Here is a 14,197-nt window from a genome sequence, read left to right as displayed (position 1 = left end):
TTCCAGTAGCTGTTTCTTTATGGTTTTTTGTTTTGTTTTTTAGTATAACTAAATGCAGTTGATTTTTGCTACTATACCAACGCTGCATAAGCCATATTGATCCCTTCAAAGCTTTATTATTTACCAGCTGAGAGTTAATTAGCCTGCTTGCAACTTCCTTGTGGACAGCCACAGTACAGAGGTAAGACAGTAAATTCAGTTTAGAACGCGCTGTTCCTGGATTCTTCTCAGTGGAATCAAGCAATGCACATGCTTGTTGCAAGAAGTCGCTCCAGTCCACATCTTTCAGAGATGACAACTTCTCAGCTAACACAAGAAGCACACGTAGTTAAAGATCTTTTATGTTGTTTTAATACACTAGAAGGTGACATCAGCATGAATAAATAAGTTAGAAAATTTTAATCAGAATTCCACTATTTTACGCTGTTTCTTTACAGCAAATTTGAGGTAAAAACTAATGAATGCCATCAAAATTATCTCAGAAGCAATTGCAATGAACCTACAATACTTATTAACTTTAATATAGACAGGTATCCATCTGGTTAAACCTTAGGAGTAACTGAACACAAATGACTTCGAGAGGAATACAAGTCAACAGTCACTGGGATGATGAGCATAATCATCATCTCACTGATCCCTGTATGGAAACAAAACTAAATTCAGTTCATGTTAGTAATCACAGATTTCCTCAGTTTTGGTTAATTACTTACTAATAACTCATCTACCATCCTGGCATCTCCAATACAGAGTATCTAAGGATTTCCTTTCCATCTATTTTATATGCAGATAAGGCATATAACTTGTAACAAACAGTTCAGGTTAGCAAAGTTGAAAGGCAGTATGAATTTCAGCTATTTATCTTTTACTTTTTTTTTAACAATAAAGAAAAAGTGTTGAAAAGCAACAGCAAAAAAATAAAGCTACGACTGTAGAAGAGTTACAACCACAAGAAAACAAAACAAAAAAAACCCTGTCCCTTATTAAATAAATGTAGACAATAACAGCCAAACACATCAGAATGCCAGACTGATAGTATAGATGCTTAAATGCAAAACTAAATGAAATAGCACTTGCTCAGGCATTTAAACATGGCCATTTTTGCCTAGGAGATTAGCCAGATTCAGAATGTTATCTGTTACTGCAACCTTGATTAGGGGACATTCTATTCGTTTCCAACTATCAAATTACTTTAAAGTATAGAGAGTCAATTCGTTAGAGAAAGAAAATAAACAAGTCACTCTGTCTAGATAGAGGATCTATCTGAATTCTAGGAGTAACTACTTTTCTGACATCCCTCTTCAAGCACTGTAAAGCCTAACAATACTACCGTAAATAGACCAGAGGAAATACTTTCCAGAAATAATAGACAAAACAGAACAAAAACATATCCACAAATCTACACTGCCCATTGGGAACATGTCACAATTATATGTAGAACTGCCAAGGCTATCAAGTATTATAGCTCATCAACACTACACATTTCAACATCCTGTTTTCTTTTACTTCTTTAACTTTGTCAGATCTTAATCCATGTATGTATGTATATATATAGCTGTTAGCACTTGAAAATTCTACTCAGTTTTGGTCTAGTTAAGAACATAACTTTTGCAACTTCAGCTTCAGGAAAAAGTTTTGAACTCTCCCCTCACCTAGGCTGAGTTACAAAGGGATGCTATCAATCTTGTGACAGTTACACCACTATATACAGAACAAATGTTCCAGTGTCAGCAGAGCCATACCTGAATATGCTGGTATATGTAAAGCTTTTGAGTCAAATCTAACCGGTGCTTGCTTCATTATCTGGAGAAATAACATCACAACTAGTTTTAATGCATTTCTGAAAGTTTTTCAGCAATCAACATAAAAACAAAGACACAAAAATAGTGCTCTATTGGCTGTACTTATTCCTGAGGCATTTTTCAGTACTTGAAAGGAGCTTACAGGAAGAAGTGATTGACTTTTTACATACATAGCAAGTGGTAAGACACTTCTCAAGGGAGAACAGATTTAAACTGAAGAAAGGAAAGTTTAGGTTAGATGTTAGGAAGAAATTCTTCAGAGTGTGGTGAGGCACTGGCACAGGCTACCCAGAGAAGTTGTGGATGCCCATCCCTGGAGGTGTTCAAGCCCAGGCTGGATGGGTTCCTGGGCAGCACAATCTAGTAGCTAGCAACTCTGTCCATAGCAGGGGGGTTGGAACTGGATGATCTGTAAGGTCCCGTCCAACCCAAGCAATGCCATGGTTCTTACAGCTTCAGACCTCCCTTTCCAGAAAAGCAAGTTCACACTTTTTAGAAATATTATGTCTAAAACTTAGAGAATTACATAAGTTGTTCTGCAAAAGTTTAACACCTGAACTATGTGGCTTCATGGACAGCTTTGTTTTCTTTATACCAAAATACACTCAGCTTTGTTTTCCTGCAAGTAACAGATATTAAAGCAAATTATCTGAAAACAAATCTACAAAACCACTGAACACAGCATTTAATAGCTTCTATCTTTGTAAGACAATTTTTAACATAATTTAACAACCCCAAAATAACTCTATTCTCCAAATTAGCAATACAATAGGACTATAAAAGACAGCCAAAAATCTGCATGAGAGCTTGCCAGATGACTGGGTGGAACTGCTTTAAAATTTGAATTATAAAATACAGGAAATGAGTTTCACCCTGATTAAAGATTTATCTGCAAAGCTAGCCTCACCCACAAGTTCCTGACTGTTGTGTTTTATTTTGCTCTACCTTTGGATTGTCAATGATTGGCGTTACGATAAGATCAGATTCAGTGTAAATGAGCTCTTTCAATGCTGACTCCATATCTTGCTGACTTGAGCACACACTTTCAGCCTAGAACAAGAACAAAATTTTCTGAAACACTGTTTTGCAGAAAAGAAGAAAGTTTACGCTTACTCCCGTAATATTTCACTTCAATATTATGCCACAGAGTTTGGTCATGCAAACAATATATTCTAAATTGCTTTTTAATTGTGTAGTTACTGGTAGGGTCTGGACTTTGCAACTAAAAATTATGAAAAACATGCATGATGGAAGAAAGACAGAACTCTAAAAAAACAAAGAAACAACCCACTTGCAACTGAAGTTTAAAATGTAGATGGATAAAAAAAAGATAATCTCACTATTTGATGCACTGAATTAAAGGGAAACTAAACATCTTATTTGACTCCTACACCGGAAGCTTTGTAAAAATTTATTTTTTTCTTTTTTTAATATTTTTACACACTAAAGAAATTATTACTGGAAGAACTACTCTTCTGTTACAATTGTAGAATGAGAAAGAAAGCTGCTTCTGTTGTAGACTCCAGGCTAAGATTTTGATTGTGATTATATCGCTGCCTGAAAATATCACTGAAAATATTAATTTTTCTACTCACCCTTGTCATGCTTGAATCCTTTTGTGGAGAATTTTGGATTGGGGAAATAGTAACATCAGTTACTTCTATGGCAGTGCTGGTTCTAGGAGTAGGACGAGAACTTCAAAATAAACAGAATACAGATTAAGTCTCACTGCAGGCCACTGTTGTGGGGTTTTGTTTGTTGGTTTAGGGTTTTTACTTGTTTTCATTTTCAAGACAAAAAAGTTACATTGTCCCCAGCAACATAACACAATCTTTGTGTCTTCAAGCACGTTTTGACAAAGTTAGAATACATCCATCAGCTGGAAATAAGAAACTTCCTGGGTTTGTTTTATTGTTAAATAAATGTAGTTTGATTGTTTTCTTGTCCAGTCAAGCCTCTGGAGTGGATGCTAAAACATGACCAGCTTGTTTCCTTGTAACAAACAAAATGCCAACTTTACAAAAACAGTAGTTACTCTCTTCCAACTACCAAATCTTTCTAAGATAATGGGAATAAAAAACAGCCTCATTTTCATAAATGAATGTGAAGCAGGATTACTTTACATTCTGGTTTTTGGTGATTTTGTTGTTGTTGTTGTTGTTGTTTTAAACTGTTTCACAATTAGAAAAAAAAAAGAACACTATATATTAGCAATTTTAATACGGTTGCTAATCTCTTTGATATTGTACCTTAATTCATTTCAAAGTGTTTAACTTTAGAACCATTAAAACTAGCAGGCCAAGAAACGCTGATTCTATCAACAACGTAAAATAAAAGTGTTTTCTTGACTTCCAAAAAGTAATATGGACAACTAGTTGCAATTTGATAAGACAAAGCAACTAAACTAAAAAATACAAATATTAGTCAGAACTAAAGATGATCATTAAAGTCAGAGATCAAATGGTCAACAGTTCTCATTCTTATCTAGATTAAAAAATTGCATCTTTTATGTATTTTCAACTGTAGCTTAATTTTAAAAGTTAGAAATGAAGCGTTCCCTAAATATTCTCTACTAGCTACATCCAACTATATAAAGTGTGTTAATTTGGTTCTGCTTGTAAGTTGAAGAAATTAAATTTCCTAAACTAAAAAAAGCATGATTTCTAGCCTGGATGAAATACAAATTCAAGGTTCCATCAAGAGATGTTCATATGCGTGTATATAGCATATACATACATACAGATATCCATATATATGCATATAAGAGATGAAAATAGATTTTTTTTCCAAACTTAATTGGTATCTACATATGCTTGAAGAAAAAAAAAAAAAAAAAGACTTCCAGTTCTCAGCTTGTGTCTCAAAACAAGACAAGAAAACACTGAAGTAGCTGAAATGAGTGAGATCTATTCCATTTGCACACACAGAAGTTACTGCTGTGAAAAGCTGATTAACTACCTTGGTAGTAAGGTAAATTTTGTTGCCAAATGACAGGCCAACAATTCCCTTTCACATCTATACTTTAGAACTTTAGCTTTAAGAAATTAAATCATTCAAGCAGTATCTAGAACAGCACTTAGTAATACCAATAGCTTGTGATGAAAAGTGGCAGGCAGTATTTACTAGTGCATTTCAAGCTGTACATTTTTTTTATAGCTAACATAACCACATTCAAAGCATATACTCATATATCAAAAGAAAGAAGTTCTAAGCAGAGTCTTATCTTTAGGCAAACAGTTAAGAAATCAAGACACCCATCAAAATCACTTTCAGAAAGCCAAAAAAGCATTGTTTTAACTGCATCTCAAGTGTGTCTTAACTGTTAGAAAATTCAAAAGTAAATACTTATAAAATATTACAAATAAAACAATAAAAAGATAAAAAGCATCTCAAGAGATTGGGGGGGGGGGGCGCAGGTTTCAAGGGTTTTCTGACTGTTCTTTTGATTTTCATACCTCAGAAGAAATATGGATTCATTTGATTCACCAGCTGCATTTTTGGGGCGCAATTCAGTCGGATTTTCTACAGAAAAAAGAACAGAAACTTGCATTTAAGTGTTCAAATAAACAAAACACAGGGAACAAGCATGCTAATGAGACCAACAACATAATTCAAAATAACATAATGAATATTACCTATTTTGAAAGAATTTCTTAGTAACTTGTTATCTGCTCTTGAGGATGATCGGTTTTTACAAGCATCTTCTGGCCCCTTGGTATTCCATGACTCCAAGTCTTCATTGCTGTTTAATAAGACATATTAATTAAAAAGATTTAGAAGAAATCAGATGGATCATATCCATAACTTATTGCAACTATTAACATGCAATTTAGCTGTCATTCTCATAGATCATCCTCTTATTCTAATACGAGCTACAAGTACTTTTTATGTTGGTAATGGCAATGATGAAAATTTGTTTTTGAACAAGTAACTTGGAGAATATTAAAGAACTCTCTAGCTCCCTTAGTACAACCGGCATTGAAGAAATTAGGAATAAATTTATACCCAGGAATACCAGAGTAATTTTGTACGTTTCAGAGACTGCTCAATCTTCAGAGAAAAAATTCACAACCAACATACTTTCAATAACAAAACCTGTACCATGCATTAAGATCAATAATTTTGGTTGTTTTGTTGGTTTTTTTTTAATTAACTTGTTAATAGCGAGTTTTTTGCTTTCACTTCTATATTTCCCTGTACTGTTCACATGGAACTGGTTCATATAAACCTTCCCTGTGGACCTCATATTTTGAAAGAAGTACAGATCTTATTTTGCTTGTCAAGACCATGTCCTTGATTCTTCATGTCTGTCAATTACTGCCTTAGTGAATATTTCAGAATCATTAGAAGACCCACGTAAGTAAAGTCAAGAAGTCCAGTATATTGTGGGTAATTATTTTTCTGATTCTCTGAGAACTGCTCAGCAATATAGTGAAGGTGGATCTAACTCTCATCAATATTTTGAATAAATTCTAATTTTGAGATATAAACTTGAAATCTTGATTATTTGCCCTGGTGGTAAAAGTAATAATAAAATTAAAAGACAAAGAGCAGCATCTTAATCTAGAAAAAACATTGGTAGCAAAAAATCCTGCAGCACTGATACCAGAAATAGGAATTTCAGCAACGTAATACAGAATGTAAAAATAGACAGAATACAGAAGCATGCTGTATTCTAAAATAAAGCTATTTCCATACTTGTTCCCTGAATGGAACCTGAAATATCATTCAAATATTTAGAACAACTGATTGTTTATTAAAAACAAACAAACAAACCTCTAAAAGGAAATTGACAAATTAAGTCAGCGAGATTAACTGACATTTTGAAGAAGCCAATTGTATGATGTATAAAGCCAATTTTCACAAAAGGGCTGGGTGTTTCTGCTTATATAGGAATGCAGAATATTTCACATTTAAATATAAAAACATTAGATTAATGCTTCATGCAACAAACAAAGAATATGAGTCAACTACCTTCACAAGGCTAAAAAAACCTAAGATGATGTGCTGGATAGGTTTTTTTTTACTTGATGTTAATGCATAAAAACAAAGATGAAATCGACTCCTTTGTAAAGGTTATAATAAAGCATAAGAACAGTATTCTAAGTCAAATTACTGTTCATCACTGTTACATAAACAAAAAAATAGCATTCCATAGCTAGACGAAATTAGTCTAGAGAGAGTAAACATTCTCTCACACTGATAGGATACAGTAATTTCTAAGCACCCCAAACTGCTCACTGGATAGTGTAAAGCTTAACTCATCAATTATTTAATGAAATTAAAATCCTAAGCAAAATTCAAAGTCTAAAAAATTTACAGGAAAATATGTTAAAACTGTACTATTTATTTATTTGTTGCTATGTACAGTAGAAGACATCTGCTAGAACATTAAGTACCTTGAGACCTGGCTGTCTGAAGAATCACAGTCACAATGGCTAAGGGAGTCTTTCCAGAATGGATGTTTCAATATGTCTGTCCAATTGAGCCTATTGAAAAGCAATAGACAAACTGAAAAAGCAGTGGCAAAGTACAGCTACAAAAGCATATCAGGCTAGGTTCTGAATCCAGCAATACTACAAAGCAACTATTACTGTTCTTAGTTGGTATGTGGTCAACAAATAAGTTATATTATAGACAAAATGCTTTGTCTAAAATTGAAATGGATCATTCATACAACACAGAGAGATGAGATTAAGGAAACAGTTTAGCCAGTCCCAATATTTACATTACTCTATAAATAATTACATTATACAAAAATATAACTGTAACATCTATAAATTAAAGTCTTATAAAATAAATATTTCCACTGCTCTGGAAAACCAAAGCTATCTAAGTTTAAAAGCTATCATACCTGTTAAACAGTCACCTATTTAACACCACACACAAAAACAGAAAACCATACAGAATTAATGTTTTGGTTAAATAAAGTTTTGCAAGAGAAAATGCACAATTTCTTCTTTTATGAAGGAGAAAACTATTCTTTTTCATTGTCACCAGATAGCATCATAGTTATTATTTTCTCCCAGATATGAAAAAGGAGATGCAAACAACCAGTTTACCTCTTCTGGGGATCCTTTTGAAGCAATCCATCAAGTAAGCTAACAAACTCTGCAGAAGGTTTCTGAAAAGCAGAACCTGAAAATAGAAAGACTTAAAAAAACAAGAACTGGACAACAGAATCAACTGTCATCTATGACAAAGTAAATCAAATCGTTATCTGAAGATGACATTAAAGAATTTTTATTATTAACACCAGCTTCACCAGGAAAAAAACAAGGAACGCATCAAAAACACTAAATATGAAGTCTTTCTATTAAAATGACCTTCAAAAAGATGATGAAACAAAAATACTTGGTCAAGCTAAATTTTTAAAAAATATATACATTTATTATTGTATTTAAAATATTCACAAATTCATATATTTTTATATTTCGTATAAAAAATATGAGCATTACCATCATCATATAACTATTAGATGAAAACAAAGTAGAGTTGAAAATTGCGCTGACTGAAATTTAGCCTAGCCGTAGTAGTTTTAGGAAGACTGTTATTGCATCCTGTTACACAGAGGTTTCCAGAATTCTTAGCTCAGAAAGACTACTTCTGAGAGCTCAAAATCATGAAATACAATTTGCTTCAAAATAAGATTTCCCTTACAACTGAAACAAGAAACAGTTTTAACTCAACAGGTCACCTTTCTGATGTATTACTTTGAACTGAAATTAGAAACTAATGAAGTGCCTCCATGAATACCACTGATGCCTTGAATAACAAATTTCAAAAATCCCATCCCAGAATTTATATTTAATCCTTTACACTAAATGATGTACCTGTTTTATCAAGAGAAATGTAAACATTTATCATTAATGGAAGGTGCTCATAGCAAAGGAAGGGTAATGGTAACATTCACTTGGGACAGCTAAGCAATTCCTGCAATTAGATTCAGAATAAATCTTTGTTACTATTGATTCATTTTGTCACATTTAACAAGAACAGAACATTACCCTTTGGCCTAGGTGGCAGTGGATCTTCATATAAAATCTTTTCAATTAATTCTGAACAGTTTTCTGAGAAGAATGGTGGTCTTCCTAAAAACAAACAGAAGTTCATTTCTCAGGTTACGCAAATTTCAAAATGCAAAAACAATTGCAGGTGCTATTGTATATAATGAGCTCATTTTTCTATGGAAACATTCAAAGCAACAAACATCTTTGATCTGAATTCTATTTTAAAGGTTCACTTAAAAATAAATCCTTGGATTAAATTCTTCTACCATGAATAGCCAAAGATACCAAGGACAGAACACGTTCTAAAGAAAACCTGAGGTAGGCCATCATGAATGCTCTGTATGAAACAATAATGAGACAGAAGCCAAAGAAGGTCAAAGCAGAGTATACCAATCCAACAGATCTGTGTATTGTCTGAGACTTCATAATACTGTACTGTAATTATTTTGCATTGAAAATTTCCTTCCAGCTACAGGCAATGGTAACTTTATCTGCAGGAAAGCCAATGACTAGCTTTAGACTAGTTAAAAGTTTTCTCCCTCAAAAGTCAAATCCAGAGTTTAATACTGAAGAGATTAAAAATGGGATATTGTCCAAACGCAAGTACTGCTACAATTTTAAGTCATGGTATCTGAGGAATACAGGTTGGTTAATATCAATACATTTGGAACTCAGGCAGAAGCACAATTTTATAATATTACTTCAGTTGATCGCTTTATAAGCTGTTTTTCTTAAGCATACTTAATGCAGCTTCGAGAAATTTTTAAACTTGTGTTAAATATATCTGTCTCAACTTCCCTAAAAAGTAAAAAAGAACTTAAATCAGGATCACAGAGTAGGTTTTCATTATCATGGATATTAAAGAAATACACAAACTTACAACCTGAGAACATTTCGTAAAGTAAACATCCTAAGGACCACAGATCACTGGACTTGGAGAAGTCTTCTCCCTTTATTACTTCTGGAGCTGTGTATAATGGAGAGCCTACAAAATACCATACAAATACACTCAATTGAACATTTATCCTGTAGAACACCTAAAACCCCACCTCTAACTCACTGAAGTGTAGAAAGAATCTTCATTTACAGGTACTAAACATGAGATACCAAATGTAATTTGAAAATAATTTTTTCCTCCCTAAACTTGTATTGAATCGTGTAGGATTGCAGAAGCTATTTTTTTGTTTGTGTCACTTTCATTAATCCATTTGTTTATAGTCAGCAAATATACAGAGTGATGTGGTCTACAGCAGGAAGGATTATCACGTTGGAAAAGGATAATCAGAAATAAATGGAAAATGCTCACTGCTGCTGTAGGTTAGCAAGAAAACTCCCAAAAGAGTGATTTCCCAGAAAGAGATCCTTCCCCAGTGGGGGTCAGCCCTTAAACGAGGACTAGGAGAGATGACAGCTTCCACAACCAAGCCAACTGAGTATATTAAACCAATGTAAGTCTGATGTGATTAACAAAAATCATTAGGTTACATCAGGTTTTACATTTATAAAAAAAAGATATCCTGAGACATTAACTCACATGAAATTAGAAAACTGTTAGAATAAACAAGGTCCATAAATTAGACCATTGATATAGTTATACCTAGTCCAAATACTAGTTTCTCCAAAATCTCCATAAAAGTTACAAAATCTCAGCAAAAATGTAAATTCCACAATCCTTTAAGAAGCTTATTTTGGATTTTCCTATCCATTTTAGTTATTTTAAGTGACAACAGGTTATTAAACATATATATATAAGCTGATTTGAAAGGTAACAGGAAAGAGATTTTATATTTGCATTTACTTCTGGAAAAAAACAAAACAAAACAAATCCTGTTCCTGGCCTTCATAATCGCAGTAGCTGCTATCTGCAGGAGACAGCATTAAGAAAGCTCTTTTTGTTCCCATAACACATTGCCAAGATTTCCAGTGTTCCAGATAACAGCAACTGCAACGATGTCTCATTATCTGGGAAACAAAGGTCTCCGAGATGCTCCAAGACACAAAATATTAAAGGATTCTGAAAAGTAAAACCAAAATTCTAAAGCTTTTTTATTTAATGAAAATGTAGCACAGCAGTTGTAGCCCATTGGGATTTGCATGGAATTTTCTGCAGAAATTAAAGCACAGTAACAACTTTCTTATACTTCAAAAAGAAACATCTTATGTAAGTGGTACTGAAACAATTAATCATCATACTGGAAATTACTTGGACCACTAGCAGCAAAAAGTAAGGTGAAAATCCTATGTCAAAAAACACAAAAGCCATTCTTTAAACTATTGTTAAATGGATACAAAATCTCCAGTCAAAGTAGCAGCAGATTGGTTTTGCGCTTACTGAACTGTGCATACATTTAACATAAACTTAATGGAAATTAGCCCTAGACCCCGGAGAGACCATCTGCAGCACGTACTTTTTTCATATATGCTAAGTACTAAAATTATATTTTTGACAATTAGGAAAGCCAGCATTTCTGAAGCTTTAGTGATTTTCTTATTTTTATAATTCTACTACTTATACTAAATCGGTCATATGTGAAATGCATCAAGGACCAAAGGTATTTCACAAATTTATTTTTTTTTAAATCCACATTAGTTTTCATTAAAAAGTAAATTTGATTAAGCCTCCTTAGCAAACCCGAATGAAGAATTAGCATTTTCAATTTGCTAAGTACTTTGAGCCATTCCAGATTGCCTTCATATATGATATTTGCTCAGGATAGTAAGGCAGTTTGAATATTGGATGGTACGAGATGTCAATTGCAAAAAGCAATTTAAAATAATCCAGTTATGTGGAAATCTTACATACTATATTATTTTACGATTGCCTACATATAAGCTTCAATCCAAAAATAGCATGAAGTCTATTTAGAACAAGACAGAAAGGTAAGCAACTGTTAATCTATCAAACACTGTATGACAGAAGTACATTTTTTCAGTGCTTAAACTGTCTTAAGAATTACAACTATATGCTTCTAAACAGTTTCTCTTCTTTGTCCTCACTTGCAGGTGTTGTTCCCCCTGTGTGTCACAGTCCCTCTTAACAATCTTCCTCAACAGCAAAATTTTTGTTCTGAGCCTACTTGGGGAAAAAAAAAATTCTCCATATGCAGAATAAATAAAATCTGCTTAAAGAAAACTTGCATCTCACACTCACAGGCCAACACATTAATATTTACAAATGTTCACAATACAGAATTATTCTGTTTCTGTAGGAATTTAGTAAGCCACATCAGAATTTTGATCAATTACCTTCTTTCAGTCTTCCCTCAAAAACTGTGCATAGCAACGGCTTCTCTCACTTTCATTCTGTCTGTTTAGTTTAATTTTAGCTAGTAAAAATATCATACCTTGAAGTCTGTTTTTCAGGTGTCTTTGCGGAGCATTTTCAACATCTCCTGTATCTTCAGATTCGACTAAAGTGAAAAATTCTTCCAAGTTTTCTCCATCTGCTTTAGCCAAGCAAAAGTTACTGAACTTCAAAGTGCCAGGCCCTTCCAGCAGAATCTAGAGGAATAAACATAATGCAGCATACCAGCTATTAACACTGGTGTCTACACTAATTTCCAATACAAACTATATTAAATCACAATAATTTAATCATTTAAGTAAATAGAGATGATCACTATCATATCTAAAAGCACTGAGAAATTTAAATCAAAACCAATCACCAAAAACAGCACATAAAGTGACAGCACAACCATTAATGGTTTTATTCACATTTTTGTTCAGTCATTATTAAGCTGAAATGAATGGTGATGGACGATATTAGTGCAGAAAAGTAAAAATAAGAGTTAAAGTAAAAATGTGTTGTAAAGTGAAAGGACTGTAAAGGAAACATTGATTCATTTGAGGCAAAAAATAAATAAATATAAGTGATTTTGTTTTTAATTTTATGCTGGATAAGAAACAATTTTTATAACGATATTTTTTTCTACGTAGTCAGTGATTGTTTTCCTAATTAAAATCTTTATAATCCCACAAAAATTGTCTGGAAAAAATCACTCAGGTATGGGGGGAGGGGAGCAGCAGGAGAATTTCGCACTCTGTATTCTGTGTTCAAAAAAGTACTTTACAGTTTTTACTTTTTTTTTTTTTAACACATTCTTCTTCAGAAAAATACAGAGGCATTTCCATTATGCTTTATTTACATATTCGCTTCTATTTACTGCTCTTTTACCCACAGATGACAGAAACCAAGCATGACTGTGCAAGTCCTACAGAAAACTCAGAAAGAAGGGCAACCTGACCTCTTACAAATCAAGACTAATAATAGAATTACTGTTATGCAACTGGCTTCCAATATTAGGTAATTCTCTCAAAAACAGTACAATATGAATAAGATGTCGATTACATGCAAAGTAGTATGTGATATCCACTATAAATAACTCTTCTTGTTACCTTTCCAGGTGTCAGCTCACAAAAGATAATCCCAAGGTTATGAATGTGGTGTAAACCAGTAATTAAATCTGCACCAAATTCTCGCACTACATCTTCAGGTAGATGTTCATCTTGAGCAATAACTGATTCTAGAGAACCACCTGAAATACATGTACACATGGTCAGAAAAGGAATTACTTGCATGGCATTTGCTTTATATGCACAATGACATGATGAAAGTCTTCCAAAACTTTCAAGTAAAAAAATCATTACCAATACACACTAAAAATATCAAAATGTATAGATAAGAAAAATAAATAAATAAGAAAAAAGGAAGCAGAAGGGAAAACATGAAACTCATACTGTCACAATGCAATAATAACCCAGTGGGTTGTGCCTTCTGCACAAGACTAAGAAGTACCAAGATTACGCTATCAATTTCTGTGAACAAGCAGTAGAATTAACAATGCAGAATTTCCCACTGAATTTACAGACAATAAAAATAGTAAAATTCCAAAGTCCTGGGGTTCATGGAGAAGGATAATAAATATTTTATTCCAAACCACATAATATTTTCCTGAGCTTTTTTTTTCCTCCTTTCATCACTAATTCATTTCAGAGAATACTGAGATGCTAAGGTTTTTCACCACACTACTCTCCAAATTACTCAGTGATGCTGAATCTTAAAGTTGCTCTAAGTCTTTTTACATTGTTTATAAAAATCAGTCATACCTTTAGCCTCAGAATATATGATTCAGTTAAGAATTCTCCAACATTTTAACACTTCCATAATGTACTTTAGACAGCTATATAGATATACCAGGAAAATTTTATAATGAAATCAGCAACACAAAAGAATGCTACATTGCCATTGTGAGGCAAGTATCAAAACCAGTTTTCAAGGCTCTACAAAATTAGTATGAAATTCAACTCTCGTTCTCTTTACTTTTGCTGCTAAGAATGTCTTGAAGCTAACTGCTGTGGAAAAACATAGCAATTCTAAGTGCACAATGA

General features: G+C 33.1%; 1 protein-coding gene across 5 annotated transcripts in view; it reads right to left on the bottom strand.

Moving 5' to 3' along the window:
- Nucleotides 1–14,197, bottom strand: part of ULK4 (unc-51 like kinase 4) — a 190,903-nt gene that overhangs the window by 173,072 nt on the left and 3,634 nt on the right. For all 5 annotated transcript variants that reach the window (XR_014942922.1, XM_085538199.1, XM_015854094.3 and 2 more), the window contains exons 4-15: nucleotides 13,205–13,344; nucleotides 12,154–12,310; nucleotides 9,693–9,794; nucleotides 8,807–8,890; nucleotides 7,862–7,937; nucleotides 7,199–7,288; nucleotides 5,435–5,541; nucleotides 5,255–5,321; nucleotides 3,395–3,494; nucleotides 2,745–2,849; nucleotides 1,740–1,800; nucleotides 125–306 (exon numbers count right to left, since the gene is read on the bottom strand). Coding sequence is in view for 4 of the 5 variants with exons in the window: in XM_085538199.1 (XP_085394325.1) it covers nucleotides 125–306; nucleotides 1,740–1,800; nucleotides 2,745–2,849; nucleotides 3,395–3,494; nucleotides 5,255–5,321; nucleotides 5,435–5,541; nucleotides 7,199–7,288; nucleotides 7,862–7,937; nucleotides 8,807–8,890; nucleotides 9,693–9,794; nucleotides 12,154–12,310; nucleotides 13,205–13,344 (1,271 nt within the window). In the remaining variant the exon portion in view is untranslated. The remainder of the gene's footprint in view (nucleotides 1–124; nucleotides 307–1,739; nucleotides 1,801–2,744; nucleotides 2,850–3,394; nucleotides 3,495–5,254; nucleotides 5,322–5,434; nucleotides 5,542–7,198; nucleotides 7,289–7,861; nucleotides 7,938–8,806; nucleotides 8,891–9,692; nucleotides 9,795–12,153; nucleotides 12,311–13,204; nucleotides 13,345–14,197) is intronic.

This window comes from Coturnix japonica, chromosome 2 (assembly GCF_054131305.1).
Source record: "Coturnix japonica strain WE chromosome 2, WE-NBRP24, whole genome shotgun sequence".
Classification (NCBI taxonomy): domain Eukaryota; kingdom Metazoa; phylum Chordata; class Aves; order Galliformes; family Phasianidae; genus Coturnix; species Coturnix japonica.
Note: the sequence above shows the minus strand (reverse complement) of the source record. Positions and strands in the feature narration are given on the sequence as shown.